At 43.1% G+C, this 25,081-nt stretch overlaps 1 protein-coding gene across 1 annotated transcript; it reads left to right on the top strand.

Annotated features, from left to right (window-relative positions):
* Window positions 1-1,471: 1,471 nt before the first annotated feature.
* Window positions 1,472-24,837, top strand: LOC140654381 (vitellogenin-2-like). Its single transcript, XM_072867617.1, has 35 exons — window positions 1,472-1,535; window positions 1,884-1,904; window positions 2,094-2,245; window positions 4,075-4,326; window positions 4,476-4,637; window positions 4,792-4,940; window positions 5,374-5,524; window positions 5,632-5,789; window positions 5,872-6,037; window positions 6,539-6,664; window positions 7,738-7,956; window positions 8,364-8,581; window positions 8,699-8,796; window positions 9,221-9,345; window positions 10,016-10,117; window positions 10,719-10,838; window positions 10,938-11,127; window positions 11,464-11,557; window positions 12,325-12,510; window positions 12,718-12,862; window positions 13,648-13,876; window positions 13,965-14,140; window positions 14,401-14,748; window positions 15,108-15,155; window positions 15,317-15,403; window positions 16,954-17,166; window positions 17,259-17,401; window positions 18,754-18,892; window positions 19,611-19,746; window positions 20,889-21,075; window positions 22,397-22,488; window positions 22,969-23,066; window positions 23,147-23,306; window positions 24,405-24,566; window positions 24,722-24,837. Exons 1-35 carry the CDS (start codon window positions 1,496-1,498, stop codon window positions 24,835-24,837), a joined length of 5,208 nt encoding a protein of 1,735 aa, XP_072723718.1. The 5' UTR covers window positions 1,472-1,495.
* Window positions 24,838-25,081: the final 244 nt, after the last annotated feature.

Genomic DNA, 25,081 nt, shown 5'->3' with positions numbered 1-25,081 from the left:
AGTCACCAGTAGCTGTATACTCAAATCCTTTAGCTACATTTACCATTTACCAAGTCTCCAAAGACATGACACAGCTCACTAATGAATGGCTTGGCTTTTCTATCACGTACCATCAGTTTTACAAGGGAAAGGGTTAAAACAAATGGGACCAGAATATAGTGCCGGTAAAAACATGGTGAACTATTTGACAAGCTTAAAAATTATTTTTTTTTTCACTCTACAGATGCAATCTTTGATCTAGGAACAAAATCCACAGTTTGTCAGACATTATAAATTACGTCCCAACTGCCAATTATAAAAAAACATCAGCTGAAGAGCATTATGAAAACTAAGCCGTCTTGGATAGGAGCCACTGTTCTGTTGATGAGAAACTGAATCCAGTCCCTTCCCACAGTGAGCTGGGCAGCAGCTTCGGATCCCCACCCGCGGAGGAGAAGGTTGGTGGGCAAACGGTGGCCGCGCAGTGCCAACGTGAACCCTCAGTCCCGGGGCTGCCGTGACCCTCCCCGTGCAGGTCTCTGACGGGAGCGGTGTGCGTGGCTCCCGTCAGCCCCGGCCGAGCCCAGCTCCACGCCCCGGCTGAGGGGGACCAGGGGACCTGGCCAAATCCTGGAGCCAAGAGCAGCCTGAGGGACCTGTGGGGCTGCCTCCAAAGGGACAGGGAAAACACCTACTGATGGGAGAAGGGGGCTCCACCGTGGGGTGAAGATGCCGGCCCTTGTCGCATGACGTGAAATGAGTTAGGGTGAACCAGACTTTGTACGCCTTTGTAAACTAAGAGGTTTGTGTCCATAATGCCCGTCAGCCTCACCCGTTCCACCTCGCAACCCTCACCAACACCCCGCCACGGGTAATCACGGTGGTGAAAGGGGCTGACGCATTAGCCCTGTAAGAGAAGGCAGGTGAGGGAAGCATGAACACCAGCGGCGTTTAGCCATGGTCTTTGTGACAATGGCGGGAGGTTTGTGTTACTGGGTGAACTCCCTGTCCCCAGCGAGCAGTGCTGTGGGTGACGGCGTGCCCAGCTCGCAGCAGGTGGGTATCGGCGCAGCGGCACCGGAGGACTGCCCGGGGATTTTGCACAATCCTGCTGAAGCACTATCAGTTAGATAAGCTGTGTACCTTATGGTCAGGTCAGGATAACCTGAGCAAGGTTAGCACAGACTGCAACAGCACCAGGTGCTTCCAATGAATAAGGATAATTAGTAGGTTTTCTTACACAATAAATATTTTGGCTTTAACTACATTTTAATACTTTTACGTACCTGTTTCAAAAGGTACTTTCAGAGCATTCAGCTGGTGAAGTGAGAACAAAATTGCTTGTGATGATTTTGGCTCAGCAATAACAGCCGGCACCTTGTCCCCGACCCCATCTCCCTCAAAGGGTTTGAGTGGTTGATAAAAAGTTGATAACTCAACAAAATTCACTGTGCCTGTTAATAATTCTTCTATAAAAGCCGCACAAGTTCCCCTGCAGTCTTCAGTTGCTTTTAGCATGAAGGGACTCATCCTGGCCCTGGTGCTCACCCTCGTGGGTAAGTTGAAGCTTTACCAGTACTGCGGAGCTATGATGGCCACTGCAGCCCTGAGCAAACTGCAACTCCTCACGGCCTTTCATGGGTATTTACAGCTCAATTTGCTGAAGCCCTTTTATGACTATTAGATTTCTGTGCCTAAGCTTAGCAGCAGGGGAAAAGCAGAGCAAGTAGCGGCTAGTGAGCGGGGCTGGCGCAGGCTCAGTGTCCCGGGAGTGTGGGGTGCACCCCAGGAGCACATTACTGGTTGTTTGCCAACCATTAGCACACTGTGTAAATGAATAATAAATGTAAAGTGTCCCCAGAGATGGGGATTTCTCACGCATCCTTCTCTTTCCTCCCACACAGGGGGTCAGAAGCAGGACCTGGGTAAGTGAGCTCCCACCACCAGTGAGCAGCTCCCGTGCTGCCCTCCCTTACGGCCATGCCTTGCCCACTGCTTGCACAGATTTTTCGGCAGTAGCAGCCTCACCCTTCTTTGCTGGGATGGTTCTTGCAAGTAACATCACAACAGTCATAGCGAAGGAGGTGTTTCTGTTTGTTTTGCTTTTTTAATAGAGCCTGTTTTTCATACCAGCAAGACCTACCTCTATGGCTACGAGGGCTTCATCCTGCACGGGCTGCCTGGCAGAGGCCTGGCAACGGCAGGGGTGAGGCTGACCTGCAAGCTGGAGATCAGCCGTGTGTCTCGCAGTGACCACCTTCTCCAGGTAAATCACCACGGCCACGTGGACCCACCCACCCGCCCTCATCACACAGCTACAGACATTTGGTTCATAATTCCAGGCCGGTAAAATAAATGACAAAAAGATGCAAAGCTCGCACAAAAGCTTAGGGCCCTTCCTGGTGCTGAGGTGACCCTGCAAGCCCAACGTCAGGCCAAATGGCTTTGCTCAGGCCGTGGTGATTCCCGCAGTGCGGCAGAGGTGCGGGCATGGGCACTGAGCTTTGCACCCCGTACCCCCGCGCCGTGCTGGGGGGAGCCAAGGGCACCGCTGGAGTGTCTGCAGCTGTAGCCAGACTGCTTTGGGTTACGGGTAGTGACCCAGAGACAGCACCACAGGCTTCCTCGCAGCCTGCGCCTCTGCGGGAGGGAGCCAGAGCTGCGCCAGCTCTGCTGCCATCAGTACCTGAGCCCCCTTGACTAAAGCTGCCTTAGGTTCATCTCCATGCAGAAATATGGCAGGCAGCTGCTTTAAAGAAATGGCCTTATGGCAGTTTTACTAAGGCAACACTAAGCTGGAGTATGAACATGAGGAGAATTCAAGCATGAAATACCCATGTTTTTCAACAGGATCCATAGCCTGAGAAAAGCTCGACGCTAGAATTCAGATATCACATGAGAAATTCCCGTCTGTCTCCATTATCTTCCTTTTGATATTCTTCACATAGGCATGAAGTCAAATGTGAAGAATTCTAATGGTAATGCTTGTACTTGGCATAGCAATATCAGATCTGGAAGTGCTGTTACTCATAAAAAAGATTAAACTAAACAGCTTAAAATACTGGCATGGAATGAAAGACCACAGAAAAGGGATCTAGAAGACACCACGTGGGGAGAAATCCGTAAGAGGGCACTTAGCATTCGTCCTAGGAGTTTACTCAATCTGTAATCCTGTGCATATTTACTGAAACAGTGGGAAGGAATACCTATTATCAAACTTTACACACTGCTGCAATTGCAGGCTCTGTGTAACCTCGCTGGAGTTGCTATAACTTTAGCAATTGCAGACAACAGTCTTGAGCAGGATTTAATTTGAGAAAATGTGACAAGAGGCAAGCCACCCTTGCAGCATTGATTATAAATGCCTAAAATGAAATAGAGCACTAAACCCACACCATTTCCCTCTACGCAGGAACATGTACTTTTATGTACGAGGGTGGGAGGTGTTTGTGTATGTGACTAGGTACGTATGTGCATGCAGGCACGCATTTCCCACTAGGTAGCAGTCAAGGACTTGTGTGCAAGCTTTACAGCTTGATAAGCTCAAGATGATGAGAGCTGCTTCCAAAGACGCTTCAGCTTCCGCTAGGCCATCTCCCGTGCGAGGTCCCGTGGTCATCTCCACTTCCACATCAGCTGTGCCGAGGCTTTGGTGCTCTGGGACGTGCTGGATCCGGAGCAGCAGCCAAAATAGTTCCCATGTGTGTGTTTAGGCAGGCAGCTTGAGCAATGGCTTGGCTGCCTTGCAGACCAAAGGGAGCTCTCACTGGGCATCTGGGGAAAATGGGCGAGTGTCCTTTCCGTATAGGTTGCTGGCAGCCAGTGTTTCGCTCACCCAGCAACCTTCACCAGACTTGCTGAAGTTTTGAATGCTGCTTGCACAATCTTATTTTTCTCGCAGAAATCCTTCATGGAAATTGCATTTTCAAGGATGCTTCCTAAGCCCAGCAGAAGAGTCCGAGGAGGAAAACATTTCCTGTGGTGTTGGATAAGTGGCTTGTGTCCAGCCATGGACTGGAAGTGCCCAGTTTCCCTGTTATTGCACTGTTTCAAACTCAATGAACAGGATGAATATTTTCCTAATTTTGTTCACAGATTCGATCCCCAAAGCTGGAGGAATACAACGGCTTCTGGCCCACGGACCCCTTTGCTCCATCTTCGAGGCTCACAGAGACCTTTGCTGCATGTTTCAGCCAAGCCTTTAAGTTTGAATATGCTGAGGGAAGGGTCGGAAGTATTTTCGCCCCTGAGGACTGTCCCATCCTATGCACTAACCTAGTGAGAGGGATTCTAAACCTGCTGCAGATAACCATCAAAAAGTCACAAAATGTGTATGAACTACAGGAGGTTTGTTTTTTCGATTCTGATTTTACTTTTATTCTCATTTTACTGTTATATAGTAACTTGTCTGTACATACACTTTGCAGGCAATTTTCTTTGACCTATTAATTGCTGTTTCAAGTGGAAAGTTCATTGTGTTTAATCAATACTCACAGGCTGGGATTGAAGGCATCTGCCAAACCAGATACATTATCCAGGACGACAGCAAGAATAGCCGTGCCACCATTTCCAAAAGCAAGGACCTGACAGACTGCCAGGAGAAAGCGGTGAAGAACATGGGAATGGCGTACATCCGCCCCTGCCCCACCTGCCCCCTGGTATGAGCAGCGTGGAGCCCTGCTGCCATGCTCGGGCGTAAGCCACTGCCAAACACCCATGCGTCACACTGATGCTAGTAGGGCGTTTGGTTTGTCTGTGCTCAATTAACTACCGCCCGTTCGTATTTGTGAGCGGGTCTCTTTGCACTTCTAGAAAGTCAGAAACATTAAGGGCATGGTGATGTTCACTTACAAGATGAAGTATGGCGACAGCGGGGCCTTGATGACGTCTGCTGTGTCCGAGCAGGTGTACCAGATCTCGCCCTTCAATGAACCCAATGGGGCAGCAGCCATGGAGGCACGGTAGGCGCCATGTGTGTTCTTAGCGTAGCTGTGATTATCAGAGCCAGGAGGAGATGTCTAAACATATTTACCGTTGATTTGTGAGTTAACAAGAAGCACCTAGGCTGTGGGCTGCAAAGGGCCAAGGCACTGTACGTCCCTCAGGAAGCTCAGCCAGGCCCAGTGTCCTGCCGTTCGGGGATTTTGCTGGGCCACCTGAATCATTTGTCCAACCTCTCAGAGACTTTGGCAAACTCTAATGAAAGCTCTCGCCAGTCCTATGACATTTCCAGATAATCCTGAGCAACGCATTAACTGGGAAGTGCATGATCCGTTTGTGGTCAATGCAATGGTCCTGCTGGGCGCTCCTCAGTCTGCTCCAACCGCTGTGTGTGTCCTCCACGCACACAATGCAGTTAAAGGCTATTGATGCATTTCTTTCTCTCTCTTGAAGACAAGAACTGTCTTTGGTCAACATTAAAAGGACTCCCATCAGTGCACCAAAAACTCAGCTGCAAAACCAGGGGAGTCTTCGTTATCATTTCTCAGGAGAGCTACTCCAGATGCCAATTCCTCTAATAAGGATTAAAAATCCAGATTTACAGGTATTAGAGGCTCACTTGTCATACTCTTTCATTATTTATAAGGTTAACAGGTCATCACATAATTATTTTAGACATGGATCCTTCCAACTGTCTGGTTTTTCCCATAGTTAACAGAAACACTGCGGCAATTAGCTCAGAATAACGAGGAAGGAGCCACTAAAGAAGCTTCAGACAAGTTCTTACAAGTGGTCCAGCTTTTTCGTATAGTGACCCTTGATCAAATTGAGTCTTTGTGGGTGCAGTTTGCGAACGACCTTCCCTACAGGTAACTGTAGTGCCTTCAGCCAGGATTTCTGATCACAGGCATACTGGGCAATGGGGATAATGAATCGTTCCCTCCCTGGCAGACACTGGTTCCTGAGTGCCATCTGTGCTGCTGGAGCTGCTGACACATTCAGATTCCTGAAGCAAAAAATTCATGATGAGAAGCTGAACATCTGGGAAGCAGCTGTGACTCTCCCTCTTGCCTTCCATTTTGTTACGCCCAACAAGCAAACCCTAGACGTTGCCTCAGTGAGTACAGATCATTTTTCCTTCTATTTCCCTCTCACTCCTTTTTAAAGGTGAATTCACAGGATTATAAGTCAGAGCTGCAACATATTTCCTTCTAAATTTGTAAAATGCAAGGTATTAACAAAAATGGGGAATGCTTTAGAAAATGTTTCCAAACACTTGTTGCCAACATTTTAAATGGCTTTGATATTTGATGTTAAAACCCACAAATCCTAAGAAAATTGTGATTGATTTATTTTTGCCAAAATAAACATTTTTAAAAAAATAGACAAACTGAAGAAAATAATATAATGTAACCAAAATCTAAAGTACATACAGTATAACTGGAGCGAGTCTATTTACTTTTATCTTAGCTGAATGACTAGCATTTGATTTAACTTCTGAAAATATTTAGGAAAAATCCAAAGTAATTTTAACTATTTATTTCTCAAATGTAATTTTCACTAAATATCAGCTCTAATTACTAGAAACATTAAAGACTGTTACTTCTTTCTTCTGCAGAGTTTTCTGACCTGTCCCCAAATCCAGAAAGCACCAATGCATCGAATAATTGCTTACCTGGGATATGGTAGCATGGTAAATAAGTACTGTGCTCAGATTTCACTTTGTCCAAATGAACTTCTTCAGGTAGGTGACTCTTATTTCTTATTCATAAGAGGTGAAGACATTTTTAAAATGTCTCTACCTTAGCTCTCACAATGCTGTCAAGTAGGTAACTTGCTGTTTACCTGCCTCACTCTTAGCTGTGATTGCCTGCAAAATTGCAAAGACAGAATGAAACACCGAGCTGATGCCTTTGAAAAATCTGGTCTTAACAGTTCAGAATTTGAAATGTAAGTGGTAGAAGCCCGTGGGGATAATGGATTCTGTAAACAACCTGAAACTGAGTTTAGGTATGACAAATTTAGGATTAAAGCAAAATAATTATGATTCTTCTCTCTGCTTTTACATTAGGTAGAGTATACTTAAAAAATCTATTTAAAAGGCACTAAAGTGTGAATGTAAGCAAAGCTCTAGATATGTCATAGGTTAGGGCTTCCAAAGAGGCCCTGCTACATAATTGCATATCACTGTCAGAAATATTCAGGACATTGTCCTTGGACTATGCAGCTCTGGCTCCTTACTCAAAAGGACCACAGCACTGAGATGGCCTGTTGGTATCTGACATGTTTAAATCTTCCAAAAAAGAGTGTAACAAAGCCAAGCCACCAGAAGGGTAATTTGTCTTCTCAGGACAACAAAACTGTTTAAGTGAACTTGCTGTCGCTATAGGAAGTGAAAAATACGCAAGTGCAACCCTGCAGCTGTGCAGCCCCTGAGGGCTGCAGGCTGGCAGGGCGAGTGGAGGTGCCCCAGGGAATGACTGAACCCAGCGTCAGCTCGGGGCTGCTCTTGAACTTGCAAGAGACTCTCTGGTGCAGGCATCCACCTAGGATTATCTCCTATGCTCAGGCTCAGGCACAATTGAAAACCAGTTACAACACTGTGTAAGGAGAAAACCAAGTTTGCTTGTATGTTCCAGGTTTGGCATCCTGACAATGATGGTGACACTTTTCCTGGGAGAAAAATCTGAACAACTTTACTCAGGGCTCTGCACCAGTAGTTGTTTTGCTTGCTATAGCAATGCATACTTTTATGCATTATTACAAGATCGTTACCTGATAAGATTAACACAGATTAACAGTCTGCTCTGTTTTCAGCCACTCCATGACCTTGCTACTGAAGCCACCAGCAAAGGTGATGCCAAAGACATGGCCTTGGCCCTGAAAGCCATCGGCAATGCAGGAGAGCCGGCCAGTATCAAACGCATCCTGAAGTTTTTGCCAACGTTTTCCCTGGCTGCAGCTTCATTACCAAACAGAATTCATGCTGATGCCGTGTTGGCCTTGAGGAAAATTGCCAGAAAAGACCCTGCAAAAGTAACTGAAATGATTATTCAAACTAATGTCTTAGAGGGTATGATTTGGGTTGACTTAGTGATTCAGGAATAATAAAGCCATCAGGTAATGTTAGCAACTCTGGGCCAATTTTGCAGTTACTGGTCTTCCCACACTGCAAATTCCTGACATCACCCTGTCCCTGCTGATATCCTGGGAAAGAGGTTGCTTTAGTGGCTGTAACACTGGGCCCATTACTAATGGCTGTCTCTTCCAGCCCTGTTCACTGTGCACCCAGCAATATCTTCATTCTCGGTGACAGGCCCCATGCTCAAGTCTCTCTTTAGGGTTTTGTTCTCCATTCACTGCAGACCACACATGCACGGTTTAGGAACCACTTCTCACTGAGAAGTTATGAGGTACTCACAGGTTGTATCTTCCTCCTCTAGGTAAGGGAGATCTCCCTCCAGGTCTTTATGGACAACACACTTGCTCCTAACGTCCGAATGGTGGCTTGTGTTGTCCTCTTCGAAACTAAGCCTGCTCTTCCAACTGTAACAGCTATGGCCAGCTCGCTGCTGGCGGAGCCCAGCTTACAAGTAGCCAGTTTCACATATTCACATATGAAGGCTTTGGCAGTAGGCAGGATCCCACAGCTCTATAATCTGTAAGTAGAGGAAGAAGTACGTTTTTTAGTAGCAAATGGTGCTTTTTTTCCTGCAGTTTTCTAAGAATTTGGTCACAGTCAACTATTTTCATATGATTTTAACTCTTTATTACTCAGATCTGCTGCTTGCAACATTGCCATTAAAATACTGAGCCCCAGACTTGACAGGCTGAGCTATCGTTACAGCAAGGTCATTCATGTCGGCGATTATTCCTGTGAGTACCAGGTGTCCTGTTCACTGCTTCAGCTTATGCAGCCAAATGCCTCTATTGTGTTCCATGATTTTCATCCAAAATCCAATACAGGCTGTGAGTCTAGTGTGCTCTTGAAATAGCAAAAGCATAAGAGCCTCCTAACATGCAAAATCTCCTGAGGGTCTTCTACTACTGTCTGGGTATCTGCTGGGGAAAGCGGTGTCTGCACATGGATTTAGGCCTCTTTCTTCAGCCACCGTGGTTGTGTTGACTCTGCCCTAGAACAAATTTCTCCTCTTGAGGTTGCAAACTTGAGGACTCGTGGGACTGAATCCCGGCAGAACCCCTTGTGATCTACTACAGCACGTACCTGAGGTGGCTTACATGCACCAGACACCTCAGAGACCCTAACCAAAATCTCTGCTGCTTTTTATTCCTGTGATAGCTGAATATCAGGCTGGTGCCATTTGGAGGGTCTATCTAATGAACAGTCCCAGCACCATGTTTCCATCCGATATAATCACAAAAGTAAGAGGATATTATGCAAATACTGCAATGGATATTATCGAGGTAAGTATTTCATTAAAACAGCCAGCGAGATGCAAGCCAGCTACAGACAGTATTACTTGTTAAACCATTTGGACAATGATGTAGTGTTTAACTCCATCTCTGGCTGTGAGGGCAGATATGGAAGAGAAAATTTAGATAATGATTATGATTTTGCTTAGGCTTCTTCTTTTATTTGGGCTTCTTGACACATACATTCATCAATGAACACATTCAGTATGGGCATGAAAATCTAGGAGAGCAGAGGAAAGCCTACGCAGCAGAACATTCATCTGCCTACCTAAAGTCACGTGGCATCTAGGGTATTTTGCATAACTACAGGGAAATAGCATCTGAAATTAAATTTCAGCCAGCAGTGCAGCCAGGGCAGCATGATGATCCATGTAACAGCATGCAGGCATTTACTCAGCTTCTTGGGCAAGCTTTGCAGCCTGGGCTGAGCTCTGCACTGCCCTAAAATTATCCCTGCTGACTAATTCAAAGCTGGCTCAGCATGTCCTCAGCATCTGCAGCTATAGCCTACAGTCATCTGCCAGGTAGACATAGGCTTATAAGTGCAATGGCTTCATGAAGTATGTATTTAGAGCGGCCTCGGTGAGTGTAATACTAGGTACAAAGGTTTTCCTGGGCTCTCTTGTACTTGGGCTGCGACACCTGACCCTGTTTTCTACAGGTGGCTCTCCGGTCACAAAGCCTAACCAAGCTTATCAGGAAGCAGAATATTCCCTTTGCTGAGTATGATACATACAAGACACTAAAGGAACTTGGTAAAACGGTACGCCTCTACGCACCCTTCTGATCTGTTTGCAATACACAGTTCCCGCCAGCGCCGGGGTTGCATCAGCCACCCACCGAGCCGTCCCTTTGATGTTTCTGTGAGAAAGGAGCCAGTCATCCTGTTTGGTCACAGAAAGATGTACCTACATTGTACTTACGTTGTCAACAGATGCTACTTTCTCACTCAACACGTGTCAGCCCTTAATGTACAGTACAAAAGATGATGATGATGCTGGTAGCCAAAATTCATGTGTTTTAAAGTGTATGTTAAAACACAGTAAGTGGTTGCTCTTCTCTTTTAAAATGATTCTTGAATAAGATTTTTGTCCATGAGTCCTTGGGTGTCACCCACTACTTAGAGCAGCAAAAATTACCAAGTCCTTACCTCATCCTTATGCGGAGAAGCTCCCACTGAAGTCAGTTATGCAACATAAGAAAGGTCACATTGGTTCAGACCTGTAAGATGTCTATTAGTTTTTGGCTAAGGAACCATGGTTAGCATCCTTCAGATGGGATCTACTCTTTGCTAATACATTACTGTATCTGAAGTAACATTATCTGCTGCTTTTCTTTCTCCCCATCTCTCCTTAACACTGCAGCTTCTGGGATGGAAAGAACTGCCTCCCGAAGACCCTCTGGTGTCCGCTTACGTCAAAGTATTGGGCCAAGAGATTGCCTTTGCTGACATCGATAAAGATGCCATTCAGCAGACCATGACGGTACTGACAAGGCTGTTGTCTTCTTTGTCTGTGAAGCTGAATAATTTCCCTTCCCCATCTCTTCTTACCTACTTACCTAACCTATTTCTCTGTTTTCAGAGTCTAACTGGATCATCAAGCTGGCAGCCAGTGGTGAAAAAAGTGGTGGAAGAGGTTCAGCGAGGCATTTCAGGCCGATGGGCCCTGCCAGTGATGGTGGCCGAGCTGCGGGACATTGTCCCCACGGTGGTTGGCGTGCCACTGGAGCTCAGTCTGTGCAGCACCGTGCTGGCCCAGGCTGCGGCCAACGGTGAGCTTGGGATGCCAAACTGAGCAGTTTCCCCACAATAACTGTGGGTCCAGTCCCTCTGCTGAAATTAAATCCCTCTATAATCTTGAAAAACACTCTTGTAATGTGGAAACATTAGTGTTCAGCTACCTCCAAAGGGTTTGAGAAGTAATTAGCACGTCTCACCTGGGACATATTTGTATAACCCTGGTTTGGAGAAGCAATCTTTAAATAATCACATAAAATATTTCAAAATGTAAAAGCAGTCCATGTGTTAACTACTATGCTTATTGAAAACATTGCATCTCCAGCATTTATTGTTTCTCTGTTCATATAATTCCTGTCTGTCTTTTGCAGTGGATATACAGATATCACCACCATTATCTGACAACTTTAGACCTTCACAGTTGTTGGAAACCAACATGGATATTCATGCTGACATCAAGCCAAAGTAAAATGACATATATGTTCACATGCATACACAAGCATTTATACTTATATTTGAAATAGATATGTGATTGCATGTTGTTATATAGGGGTCTTACTTGTCCCAGATTTGGGACGGCTGTGCTAGTCCAGAGCACTGAAGTTGTGAGAATGCAACACAATCCCGATGCTTTAAGACCCTGCAAACGTAGCAATGTGTACTGTATCCCACAGGATGCTGCGCTGTTCTGCCATTGCTAAAAATGCTCACATTTGTACGTGTTCAGTGACTAAAGATACTAAGCTGTGAAGATATATTTGCTTATGTATGAACAGGTTTTTACAAGTTCAACATAGAATCGCATCACCACCAGGCACAAGCTGGGGGGATTTGAGGAGGTAAAGGGAAATGCTTCTGGATCCGCAAAAGCAAATGCAACAGTACTAATAATGATAATAGTAATAATTATCATAATAATAGTGATGCTATTAATAAACACCTAGACACAATCTGAAGCTAGTAGAGATTCTGGCATTAGCTTGTGCTCAAGCAATGTATCAGTGACAAAGAAGTGAGAGAGTCCATGTTAGCTTTGTTTATCAGATAAATCCCTTCACCTTTTCCAGTGGCACTTCAGCTTTTTTTTATCATGTTATATGCTACATCTCTTTATCCATCAGTAGTGGCTCTTACAATAAAAAGAACATCATGAAAATGCAATTTTGCATTTCAAAGTTAAATATGTGCATATTAATCTGTAATTATGCATGTTTTTATTTCCACTCCTTCAGGGCACATTTTCATATGATTGCAATGATGGGGATTAACACACAATACTTTCAGAGTGGTCTTGAATTTCATGCAGACTTCAGTGCCAACACTACAATGAAATTTGATGCCAGGATAAATATGAAAGAGAAAAACATGAAGATTGAAACCCCTCCCTGCCGTCAGGAGGTTGAGCTCGCAGCTGTGAGGTACAGAAGAGCTTGTTGCATTTTGCTTGTTATGTCTTACTGATTGTGAGCTCCTGGATAAAAAATCATGAACATACAACTCTTTGTTAGGCTCTGCCATCCCTTGGCAGCCACATAAAGCTTAGTATTGTCTTTTTTGCACCTGCAAAGACAGGTAAGCAAAGTCAGGCAGTAGGCCCACTTGTGTGCCATTTATCACCTCCACAGGAGTGAAGTTTTTGCTATTTCGAGGAACATGGAAGAAGTAGATTCCGAAAAGAAATCCCAGCTTCTCCCCAAAGGAGAAGTACCAAGTATCTCCGACCAGCCATTTCAGCCATCAGAGAGATCTCCAAGACCTGGCAGCTGGAAGGTAAGAAGACCTCCCACCATCTGTACTGCAGACAGGTAGAGAACAAACAGACAGCTCCTCAGAGGGGCTGGGCACCCCCAACACAGCAGCTGGCTAACCAGATCACAAATAGAGAAACTGTGAGATTCAACATGTGCCTGACATATCCCAAACCAAGCCCAACATAAGTCCCAATGGGTTCAAGACATGATCATTCACAGTCTGCTCACTCTCATCATCTCATGCAGGTAGGGTTACTTTGAAAGCATGTCTTCCTATTTCTTTACAGGCATGGGGAGGGTGTGTGAAATTCATATCCCTTGTACAATATCCCTTTTTTTCCTGAGCCAGAGCAACGTGGAAAAGGTGGCTCTTGGGCAGGATATACATTTTTCTTCCCAAATCCTGAGGTAATCCCTGCAGTGGATTGCAGAAGCCCATTCTCTTAGGTGCTCTTCAGCTTCTGAGGCTGGCATGGGAAGGATAGGTTGACTCGCAACAGGAAGGCTGGTAGCCCAAAACTGTTGCAGAGAAATAGCCCCTCCGAAGAGCCCTGCAGGTTCTCATTGGGAAGTTTGTTTGTGAAACACTGCCTGGGAAAGGCTGGGCAGGAGAGCTGTCCTCTTCCACAGAGCAATTTGGAGGAAACCCCACCGCTTCCAGTGCTTGGATCTCTAATTTTAAGCAGTGCTTCCTTACTTAGGCAGGACTGTAATTCTCTTCATTAATAGGAGTAAAGATTTTAGGAGCTGTGACAATTTTTCTGTGGAAAATATCTTTATTTGCCATATTTTTGTTTAATGCAGCAAAGCAATATTCCTAGTGTGATATCCAAAGCATACCAGCAAGGTTCAGAAGAGGCACGTCACCACAGTGTAGGAGGAAGATTTTACACACGCATCTTCTGTAGAAAATTTGAGAGCTTGGGATGTTCTGCTTGTCTCAGCCTAAAGTCACGAAATTCTGCTTTCTTAAGAAATACCTATCTGCACAAATTGCTTGGAGAACTTGAAGCCAAAATAGTTTTGAAGCCAGGTACAGTCATGACAACAAGCTTTTTTGTCAATCACTGTGAATGCTGTTCAAGCAGCACAACCCTGGAATGTAAGTATCTTGACTTTAGTTCATACAGATGCTGATATTGACAAAATACAGCTGGAAATTCAGGCAGGACCCAAAGCAGCTTCCAAAATAATTGATGTAGCAAGCTCGGAGCCTAAGGAAGAGGATGAGACATCTCCACACGAGGACATTCAAGTTAAACTGAAGAAGATTCTAGGCATTGAAAATGTGCTCAAGGTAAGAGACTTTGAGCATCGGAAAGGGAAATATTTTCCTATAAATGAAGCCAAGGGTTTCCAGTGTGGAAAACTGGCATGGGAAAGCAAGGATTTTGGCTGGGAGGAATGGGTCTAGGTGAGTTCTGGTGCAGCTTCAGCAGTGTGTGGGGCCAGGAAGTTGTATTTCCTTGAAAGCCTGTGGTGAGCAGCTTGTCTGACACCTGGAGAAATGTTACAGAACAAGCTATAAATTCATAACACTTTGAACTGTTTTTGGAGGTCGCAAATAAAACACGGCACCGTAAGAAACGGATTCACAGAAAAGACAAGACTGTAGTTACAGACCTCTGGGCAGAGCCCAGTGCAACCCCCCTCTCCAGTTCATCCTCTTCTTCCACTGCTTCCTCTGCTGATGGTAAAGAGCCTGGAAACGAACACAAGAAACATGAAATAAGGCAATCTGGAAAGAAGCGTGGCAGCAGCAGCAAGAGCAGCAGCGGGAGCAGCGGTGGCAGGAGAAGCAGCAGCAGCAGCGTCAGCTCTGCTAGCAGTAAAATCTGCAGCAGCAGCGAAGACCACTCTGGAGACAGGAACTGCAGTGGGCACAGTGAATATTCCAACCAACAGGTAATTCACCCAGGCTGGACCTTTTTATATTTCTTGTAGTGGATATTTTTGTACATCAGGAAATTGTGCCATTAGAGTATGGACCAAAGAAAGAGAAGACTGTTGAGGGTGGCTGCTGGCTGCAGGATGGACAAGGTAACCACCTAGCAGAGCTTTTTCCCCTTTTTAACCTCTCTGGTTCTCTGAAGCATTTCAGTTCAGAAGTTTCACATTTCAGAAGATTTCAGTTTAAAATGTTTAAAAAAATTAATTTTGTTTTGCCTTTTTTCCCTACTCAATACTGAACTTTTTAATGCATTTCTCAAAAGTTAGTTCTTTGTCTTCTCTTAGATCTTCTTACATACTATCTATTTTCACAGACAGATCTACCTGTTTACCAGTTTTGGTTCAAGCCAGCAGATGAACAGGTACATTTACTGCTTATACAGTAAGCAGGGCCTACAACTGCTCTCACTAGCTTTGCTGCAATTAGAGCTTAGTTCTCGGAGAATAAAAATATGAGAAATTAATTCTGCAACAACTTCCAGTGGTAAACAACTGGCTTCAGGATGATTCTCTGTTTTTGCAGGACCCAGGAAGGGAAGTCCTGAACAGCAGCATCAGCTCCTCCTCTTCTTCAGCTAGTGATGGAGGCATCTCTAGAGCCATCTCTCAGGTGAGTGTCTTAATCTACAAGAAATAAAACCATTCACTTTGGATTTCCAGTTATTGTATGTTTATAACAGAATAGGAAAAATATGGTGATTTAGCATATTAAATAATATATAGAAAGAAAATTAATTGTTTCCTGTTTTATAAAGGTGAGCACATTGGATAGCCATTGGATGTTTTTTTAATATTCACTTAATACAACCTACACTTTTTAAATGAAACGGGAATGTATTGCTGCATATGTTGAAATTTGTGTTACTGAGTTGAGAACACTTTAGAAGTGCTGACCTGCTTGATCAGAAACTAGTTTCAGGTATATTTTTTATTGCATAGCTCTCTGTAAAGGTCCAGGACTTGACTCCACCACTCTTTTGTTCATTAGGTCTTCACTGCCAAGTACTTCTGTTCGTGTTAGCAGGACCATACAAGGCCTTTGAAAAGACCTTGATCTTGCAGTAATGCTCCAACTTTGACAGCAATCCAGGTGTTTATTCAGGAATGACTGCATGGTACATAGTCAATGGTACCTGGTCTTTCTGTGAGAACTATTGTAAGAACTAATGGCATCTGGAGCAGATTTCATCAAAGGAAGATTTCACACATTTCAGGCAATGACCTACATGCCTACAAAATACCAAACCTTACTTTGCTGAGGCACCCCTCCACACCAGCAGCTCCCAGTTGTTAGTCCAAGTAGCTTGTGGAAAAAAGGCAACCAGATCTACCTTCTCCCCCACCCATTCCTGTGTAACTTGAATTCACCTCTCTTGTCCATCTTTTCACCACATTACTGCTTCCCTGAACTCCTCCCAGTCTTCCCCAATGCTCTCACCTTCTTCCTCAGCCACAGCCTTGCTCTTTCCCCATTACCCCCTAAGCCCTTGCCAGCTCTCTCCCGCCTAATCCTTCTGCGGGTCTCTGTCACTCGGACGTGGCAGTGCAGGGGGGACCTGCTGCCCCACACCTCATCCCACCTGCAGCTCTCCCCTGGGCAGGTGGGGACTCCTGCCCCACAGCTCAGGTAGGGCCGTCACAGCCGCAGCGGCTGTTGCTGCCGGGCACAAGGCTCCGACTTTGAACGGGGCCACGTGCTGCTCCTCATGCAAGTGCCACACTTCAGACTGCACTGAACGGATCCCTCTGTCAACACAAATTATCACGGTTTGAAATAGGTGGTTAAACGAATGTTAACAAAAAGATTATCAGCTAATCTACAGGTTGGTAAGAGAGCAGTGCTGAGCTGCATAATGTTGGTTCTTTATACAGTAGGGTCCTACTCCATACTTCCTTTTGTTACACTGAAATTACTTTACAACAAGATTCCCAACACTACTGTTTTACTTACATAGGTGGCGACAGCTCTCCCTTGAAAGACTGTGGCAAAACTACATATGAACGAATAGATCGAACAATGAAACTTTCCCATACTTCACATAAAAATACTTTTTGAATGAAACTTTTCCTTTACAAATACTTTTTATCTGTGGTTTTAATACAGTAATTTTAATGCTTTGTTTATGTCTTTGGTCTCTATTTCCTCTCTACTGACTTAAGCCTCAATTCTTGGGAGACAGCAAGCCACCAATACTGGCTGCAGTCCTTCGTGCCATCCACAGAAACGAGCAGCCGACGGGATTACAGTTTGTACTATACACTGATACACAACCCATGAGATTGAGGATACAGATGTTTGTTTCAAGCATCACAGGACCAAGTAGATGGAAACTCTGTGCTGATGCTTCAGTAATAAATTCCCATAAAGCAACGGTAAGTTTAAAATAATGTTCAGCTCAAATGTAAATTAAATATAATGATCTTACTATGTTTTATACAAAAATACATATATTCCCCTCTACTAGGGTTCTCTTAAATGGGGTAAAGATTGCCAGGACTACCAGATTGCTACTCAGATTGCAACAGGGCAATTTGCTGCTTATCCAGCTATGCAGATGAAGCTGGAGTGGCCAAAAGTACCTTCAATAGTCCGAACAACTGCAAGATGGTGAGATTTTACTTTAGTTTTTGAAAAATTCACCTGTGTCAATGCTCCAGATAATTACCAATTCAGTTCTGCAATTTCTGATCTGGAAAAATTCCCCTTAATCAGTATGATATTATAAAATCTGATTACACATGTCCGTTTTTTTCTGTGTGTTCATTCCCTCAAAGCATAGTGCATTTTAGTTTGCAGGAAAACCGCTTGAAACAAAGGAGATTATGGGATTCAGCTGATCTATTGTAGACTTTTAATTTAAAGTGCCTGAATTAGGAAATTGGTCTCCTGATGCCTCCTAATTGACGGAGGCTCAGATCAGAAGCCTAACCTTGGTTCTTTGAAGGAGTCTGTCTCCTATTGACTGTACAGGGCGAGTAATGTCCTAACGTAGGCACCTTACCTCCGGCTTCTGAAGAAGGTGATACAAATAAGCCCATAAGGCTTATTGCGCACTAAATAGCAAATGTTGTGTGACGCTTAGTGTAAGAAAACTGTAACTGCTGGATTCAGTTCACATTTATGCCTATCCATACACATATAGTATCTATTGGATTCATTCATTCATTGTATTCATACATGCATTTGCCCACAATAACATACAGATCCATATCAAAGCCTCATCTTTTTTCATAGTGCTACCAAAATACAGACACATACAACAACTCAGTTAGCTAAATATGCATGCAACACAAGCTTTCACATTAAAGGCATACAGGTGATTTGGTTAACGCATGTCTACTGAAGAGGATAATTTTTTATATTAGACTGATTTACCTGAAGTGCTGTTATCTGCTCTTATTAGAGGGGATGAAAGCATCCGATTGGCTATCCTGGAGCAAAGCCACAGAACTCAGCTTTTTTCTGCTCTGAGACTATGCCTTTTTTAAAGGAATATTTTCTGTATTTCTCTATTTGAGTCCCAAGCCTGTAAAGGAACCCTATCATAGAGATCCCTCTGTCAACTCATTGACAATCTTAGTGGGAGAAGGATCCTTGCTAAAAGTTACCACTGCAGGACTGACACATTAATACGAGGTCATCTATTTTTTAGCATGTTAGTATTTTAGTTTTTATGTAATCAGTGCCTATTTTTAACTCTGAATGTGTTTAAAACAAGTTGGCTATACTTTTCTTCTCATATCACTCTGCCATCCAGTCTCTTGAAGACTGTTTCACCCAGTAACAGTTAAAATCTGCCTGCCCCTCCTCCCATACACAACACCACGTATTACCAAACCCTGATAAAAAACGTGTCTAACAAAGAATGCATATTGCTCTATGGGGGTATTTTAGTCTGAACAAATAATAACGAATTTTTTCCAAGACAGATCGTTTTAATCACTTACTCCCTTTTCCAGGTTCTACTCATTTCTTCCAGGAGCTGCATATGTGCTTGGGTATTCCCAAAGGCAACAGCGTGGTCCCTCTCACCAGGCAACCTTGGTTATGGCTCTGACATCTCCAAGAACATGCAATGTGGTCCTCAAGCTACCTGAGGTAACCATTTCCACTCTCTTTTACCCTGGGGCATTCAGTACTTATGAAATTGAAGGTTAATAGCTTTTTTAACCCACTGATTTTTTTTTTTTACTTGTTAAACTATAAAGAAGCTCCCATCACAAGACATTATATTCACGCAGTTGGTTCCGTTATGAAAACATCTTACAACACGTTTCTCTTTCTCATGTAGCATGCAAACACATGAAATAAGAAGCAGGTTACAAAACAACCATCATGATTGATAGCACATTAACAATAACTTATTAAAAAGACCACTCCTTCCCAAATCTTCAGGAAGATGATAGGTTTTCCTGTGTCTTGGAAAAGATAATAAAACCAGGCTGTAGAGAAGCATGACAGCCAAATAGCAGCCTTCAACTTATAGGCAAGGAGAGGGTGTGCATCTCAGGTAAGCAAACTGTTCGGACTGTGAGCAAATGCGATGTACAACTCCTCAAAAAGCTGCAAATTGGTGAATATCAAACTTCATTTATAGCACTGCTATTCTATAGGTTGCAGATGTGTCAAACTGTAGGGCTAGCTATTTCATGCTGTAGACAGAGGAATCAATTTCTTTTTAGCTCTCACCTAAATCTAGATTCTAATTTAGATTTCAGTCAGTACAGTCCTCTTTGAAGAGTATAGGAAAATGCTATCTCATCTCTACACTGTATTTTGCATTTACATTCATGTTTGTTTTCTGACTGATTTTCAGCTCACGATTTATGACAGAGCCATCAGACTTCCCGTGCCATTCCCTTCAAGTCCAGGTACAGCAATTTCAACACTACCATCCCCTGATCGGAATGTCTTTTCCGAAGCAACACTTTCAATCATTGAAAACCTTAAAGGTCAGCAATTAACTATCTGCACGAGCATTGATTGACTTTCCAGATTTTGCAAATACAATTTATGCTTTTGACATAACCTGAAATTATTTTACATTCACTTAAAAATCAGTTGGACTTCAGACAGAAATAAACCCAACTGTATGAAAATCTGTGAGGCTGCAAAGATGTAAAGAAAAGGAAACTTACATTAGTAAGATTAAATATTCAGTTCCATGCCAAATAGTGATTCCAAACGCATCCATTCCGAAATGCATCCATTTCAGCTTCAGAGATTGGATGAAGAAAAAAAATCACAAAATTTATAAGAGGGACATGTAAGTGACCTCAGGTTTGGGGTGTTCTGCTTGAATAGTGCTGTTTTATAGAAGCTAAAACAGCTTCAAAAGTATACCCATTAATTTCACCTCCTGCACTTGATTCTGAAGGGATTATTGTTTCATTAATGCTGTATTAAGAACTAATCACATTATACTTACTTAGGGTAAATTTTAAATGGACAAGCTTTATGTAATCCTGGGACAAGGAGTCATATTTTGCTTGAAATCAGTGGGCTAACATCATACCTATGCACATTTCTTTGGTAAACACCAAAACTAGTCCGTATTAATTAAAATTGCTGTAAAATAACTTCTAATCAGAGCTGGTAGGTTTTCCAACAAAATACCATTACAGTGAAAAAGGGAGAAGCTTACTCTAGTGTGGCTTTTTCTCCTCCTCATATTCTAACTATTTCTAATCCTGGTTATGACTCAATAAAGGTAGCAGCATTTTAGTGAACTTCCTCTAGTGTTAATATGTGAATTGTTAACAGCATTTGAGAAATTCTTTTGATTACAATAAAGTTACAAAAGCCAAAAGGTCACAAACAGAGAGTTGCACCAGCACCAGTTGTGAGCCGAATTTATCTCACACAACGACTGAATCATGAGTGGGTTGCACTGCTGTCTGGGGACTGGCAAAGTCTTGCTTTCGTATTACTACAAATGCAATATTTCATCTGAAGGAATCATTTTGCTTTTACATGGGAATAGGTAAAACCAGAAAATGGTCTTTTTTTTTTAAATTGCAAATCTAAAATAGAATAACTGTCTTGTATAAAGTATAAAAGGCTTGCTTTTGACTGATTTTTTTTTTTTTTCCAGCTCGTTGTTCAGTTTTCCAAAATATGATCACAACCTTCAATGGAGTTGAATTTAACTATTCAATGCCTGCAAATTGCTACCATGTCTTGGTGCAGGACTGTAGTCCAGAACTGAAATTCCTGGTGATGATGAAAAGACTTGAAGAGTCTGCTGACCTTACAGCAATAAATGTCAGACTCGCCAGCCAGTAAGTAACTGCAAACTTAATGACAAATAGATGTCAAGCTGAATATGCTATAAATGTGAAGACCAGATTGTTAGGGCAGATTGGTGCAGATTGGGCAGCATAAGACTCATGCAAAAATTACTGATGTCCATGGAAAGATTTCTAGGAGTGCCACTGGGATTTGGGACTCTGCCTTTCAAAAGTGCTTCTGAAATATATCTGAGGTTCACAGTAACTTAAAGTCTTTACTGCCCAAAATTCTTCATTAATTTGTTAGCATTTAACCATCTCATTTCAGTTCTTAGTAATTAGGTGGACACATAGACTATAAATCCAAAATGGACTATTGTAATCATTTAGTCTGGCCTCCTACACTAAGCTAATAATTAGAACTAATTAGCACCCACAATCATCTCAGCAGAGATGTTGAGAAGTTAACATAGCTAAAAAGGGAATTACTTATCCCAGATTAGAGGCACTCTCTTAGGTCATCCCTTAGTTGGTGCATAAAGTTCTAATCTATTTGAAATTAACTTAAGACACACTTTGTTTCATCTTGGAGCAATCACCTCTGCCATCGTAGGCTCTTCTTTAAAAGTATAGTCTGATACTCTAAATTGTATGGGATTATGCACACCAAAATCATTGTAGGGAGTATTCTTCAAAGCACATAAGCACATGATCTGTAAGGTTTCATTACAAGTAATTATTTATTTCTGAAAATTGTGTGCCTAACTGTGCCATAATGCTAGAGAAACAGAAAGAAACTAGTATTCCCTGCACCTGTTTTGTGGAAGAACAGAAAGATGCTTGTTTTATCTTGTTGTATCTTTTGTGATACTCGTCACTCGTCACTGTATCATTCCTGATCGTTTCATACAACTGTATGGATGTGCTTTTCATGTGCTTGAGCTTCATATTTCTTCATTAGAGCAAACACTGCTCTGAAGAAAATAGTACAATATGCAGACTACTCAGGCTGTAAGAGAACTGCTGTAGGGAACCCAATCTTCCTTTGAAATGTAAAGCACCTTCAATTTATGCGAACATAGTAGCAATTATACTGTTCCGCAGCAAGGGTGCCTGTAGCCTGGTGTCTTCCCGCCTGAACTGTGGCCACAAGCAGACACTCAGAGATGAGTAAAGCCAGGGAAAGGTGTATTGTGAGTGCTCCTCCTGGCACGCTTTCCTGGGCTCTCAATCTTCCTGCCAAAGGGTACCAGGTGATTCATGCCAGAATGATATCAGCATCCTGCAGTGTTGGTTCTACCAGCACTAGAATTTGTGAGCTGAGTAGGGCGAAGGAGAAGCATTTGTTTATACTAATTTCCTTTACTTAAAGTGAGGTTGACATGTATGTTTCCAATGGACTCATCCAGTTGAAGATTAATGGTGTTCAAGCCCCAACAGGTGTTCCATATACATCTAATTCTGGTAAGAGACTCATCTTTGTATTTCGTTTAATCTTTTCTGATATTTTGAAGAAGGAGAAGATGTGATCCTTCAAACACCTCTCAAGTTAAAGACCGCCCTAGTTTGAGAAACAATTAGGTGATTTTAACATACCTTCATGCTAGCTTTCATAGGGGGTGACAAGAAAGATGAGCAAAGAAAGAGATGCTGATCCCGTGTATCTTTGCACAAACCAAATAATGCAGGGCTGTGGTACCTCGCGCTGATCACAGAGACCCACAGAACAAGCACCTAGATGTCCCCTGGCCATGGCCACCCTTGTCACAGGGCTTCGGCTTGTTCCAGGGCAGGGAGCAGTATGGTCTTTCTCATTTCCCCCACTTCTTTCAAGATACATTAGAGCCTGCATTAAGTTCCCAGGAATTTAACAAGTGGTTCAGGTTGGACCCTAAAACAGTAACTTCCTTTTAAAAGAAACCCCTTTTTGCTTTTTTGTTGCAGATGCAAGCATGCTGATCAGTAGCGAAAAGGAAGGCCTGTCACTAAAAGCCCTGGATTACGGCATAGATAAACTGTATTATGATGGGCATAGACTTGAGGTATTTTTTAAAATTATTTTCAGTGGTCTTATTTTTAGAAGAAAAACATTTAAGTGCATCTTTTCGTTATTTCCACAAAGATTCAGGTTGCTTTCTGGATGGCTGGAAAAACATGTGGTATTTGTGGAAAATATGATGCCGAGAAGGAAAGGGAATATCAAATGCCCAGTGGATATTTAGCTAAAGATGCAGTGAGTTTTGGTCAGTCCTGGATCATCTCAGAAGATCCCTGTGCTGGAGGTACTAAGACTGTAATATATATTAATGTCATTGCCTTTGACTAATTAATTAGTCACACAAATAGATTATTTATATTAATTGTAGCACAATCATCTTATTTTCCACTATTTTTGTGATTAGTGGCCCTAGACTAAAAAAAACCCTGGGTTTCCTGAGTTTGGTAGTTCACTGCAAGTTCTGGTTTTGTTGCATTTTTATATCAACTTCTTATGCACTATGTAGTTGCCTGAAGTTTGTGTGTTCCAGATAAAATCATAAACTTAAAACTCCCCAAGATGGTAAGTTAGTATGAAAAGTAGGCAGCTTGATTGTTGACAAAAGACATTTTATGTTGTCCTTAATAGTTTCATTCTTTATTTCCATTCTGTTATTTCCAGGCTTTTAGTTTCCCAGGAAAAAAAATAAAATCTAGCCCTGGCTATCAAACTAGAGGGCATTTGAGGTGGGAAATACGTGTTCTAATTTCCTCAGGCTGAAGACTAACTTAATCTGAAACCTTCAGCCCAGGAATGATTGTTCTTACCATTAAGGTCCTGTACAAAAACAACAACATGAACGTATTGCTAACATTAGGGTGCACCGTATTTTGTGTGGAACCCAACCCTCCGGGCATGTGGTGGCATTTTTGCAATACATGCTTAGATCAAGCTCCCCTGCGGGGACTGGTCCCGGAAAGCCTGGATCACAGAGGCTTAAGGACTAAGCTACCATGGCAAGGTAATGGTAGGCACTGTGCAGAATTGGATATACGGATGTCTAGGACCCACTACTGCCCCAAAATGAAGTGCTGTTATAGTTTGGGTAAAGTTGAGAGTCAGTTGACCAAGGTTTTCACACGTATCTTTTTGGATTTGGACACCTGTGTCCTACCTAGATCCTATTTGGCAAGCCTCTGTCCTTGGGACTATGCCCCACATGCCTGATTTTCGCACAGCCTAAGCCACTGACAGAAAATTGACTCACTTCAATCAGATTAGTTTCACGTAGCTTGTGTCACTTGGTTTAGCCATTGGTCTTACTTGTTGCTAATTCTACAAATTAAGTCCAAAGAGTTATTTATATAAATTCTGTAGGTGCTTTAAGAGAATTGTTTTATAGCTTGTAAGCTGCAGCGCAAATTTGTCAAAATTGAGAAGCCAGTTGCATTTGAGAAGAAGGCAGCAAAATGCTTCTCTGTGGAGCCAGTCCTACACTGCATAGAAGGCTGTTCAGCAACCAGCACTGTTCCTGTCTCCGTGGGCTTCCACTGTGTACCAGCTGGTGAGTCTGCAGAACGGGTACTTGTGCACAACACAACCAGTACATCCGACTCTGATTCTGTGAAAAATCATGAGGTTGACCAAACTAACACGTGAGTACCTCGATGTATAAAAACCCCCTCACACGACCTCTTTTTCTTCTCTTCTCATTTACAGACTCCACTGTCAACCTGGAAGGACAAATTAGGCTAGACCAGAAATCCGAGGACATGGTGAGCACGGTTTCTGCTCACACGGCATGTTCCTGTCAACATCAGTCGTGCCCGGCGTGACGCTCCGTTCCACAGGATCCACTCGTTTCTCGGTGTCAGCGTCAGCCCCGAAGGCCTGTGACCCTGCGCACACGGCTGGTTTGGACAGTGAGGATAAGGCCCTGTCCCCTTCAGGAGATCGTTCTTCTCTAGTTATTTTGAGATCTCGAAAATAATTCTGGACGCCCTTCGCCGGGTTTGATCTTTTAATAAACCGTTGCTCTGTAAAAGCGGTCAGTCAAGATCATTTCTCCCCGAACAAGTG

Source organism: Ciconia boyciana, chromosome 7, assembly GCF_034638445.1.
Source record: "Ciconia boyciana chromosome 7, ASM3463844v1, whole genome shotgun sequence".
Taxonomy (NCBI): domain Eukaryota; kingdom Metazoa; phylum Chordata; class Aves; order Ciconiiformes; family Ciconiidae; genus Ciconia; species Ciconia boyciana.
This window is presented reverse-complemented; position numbering and strand designations above follow the sequence as displayed.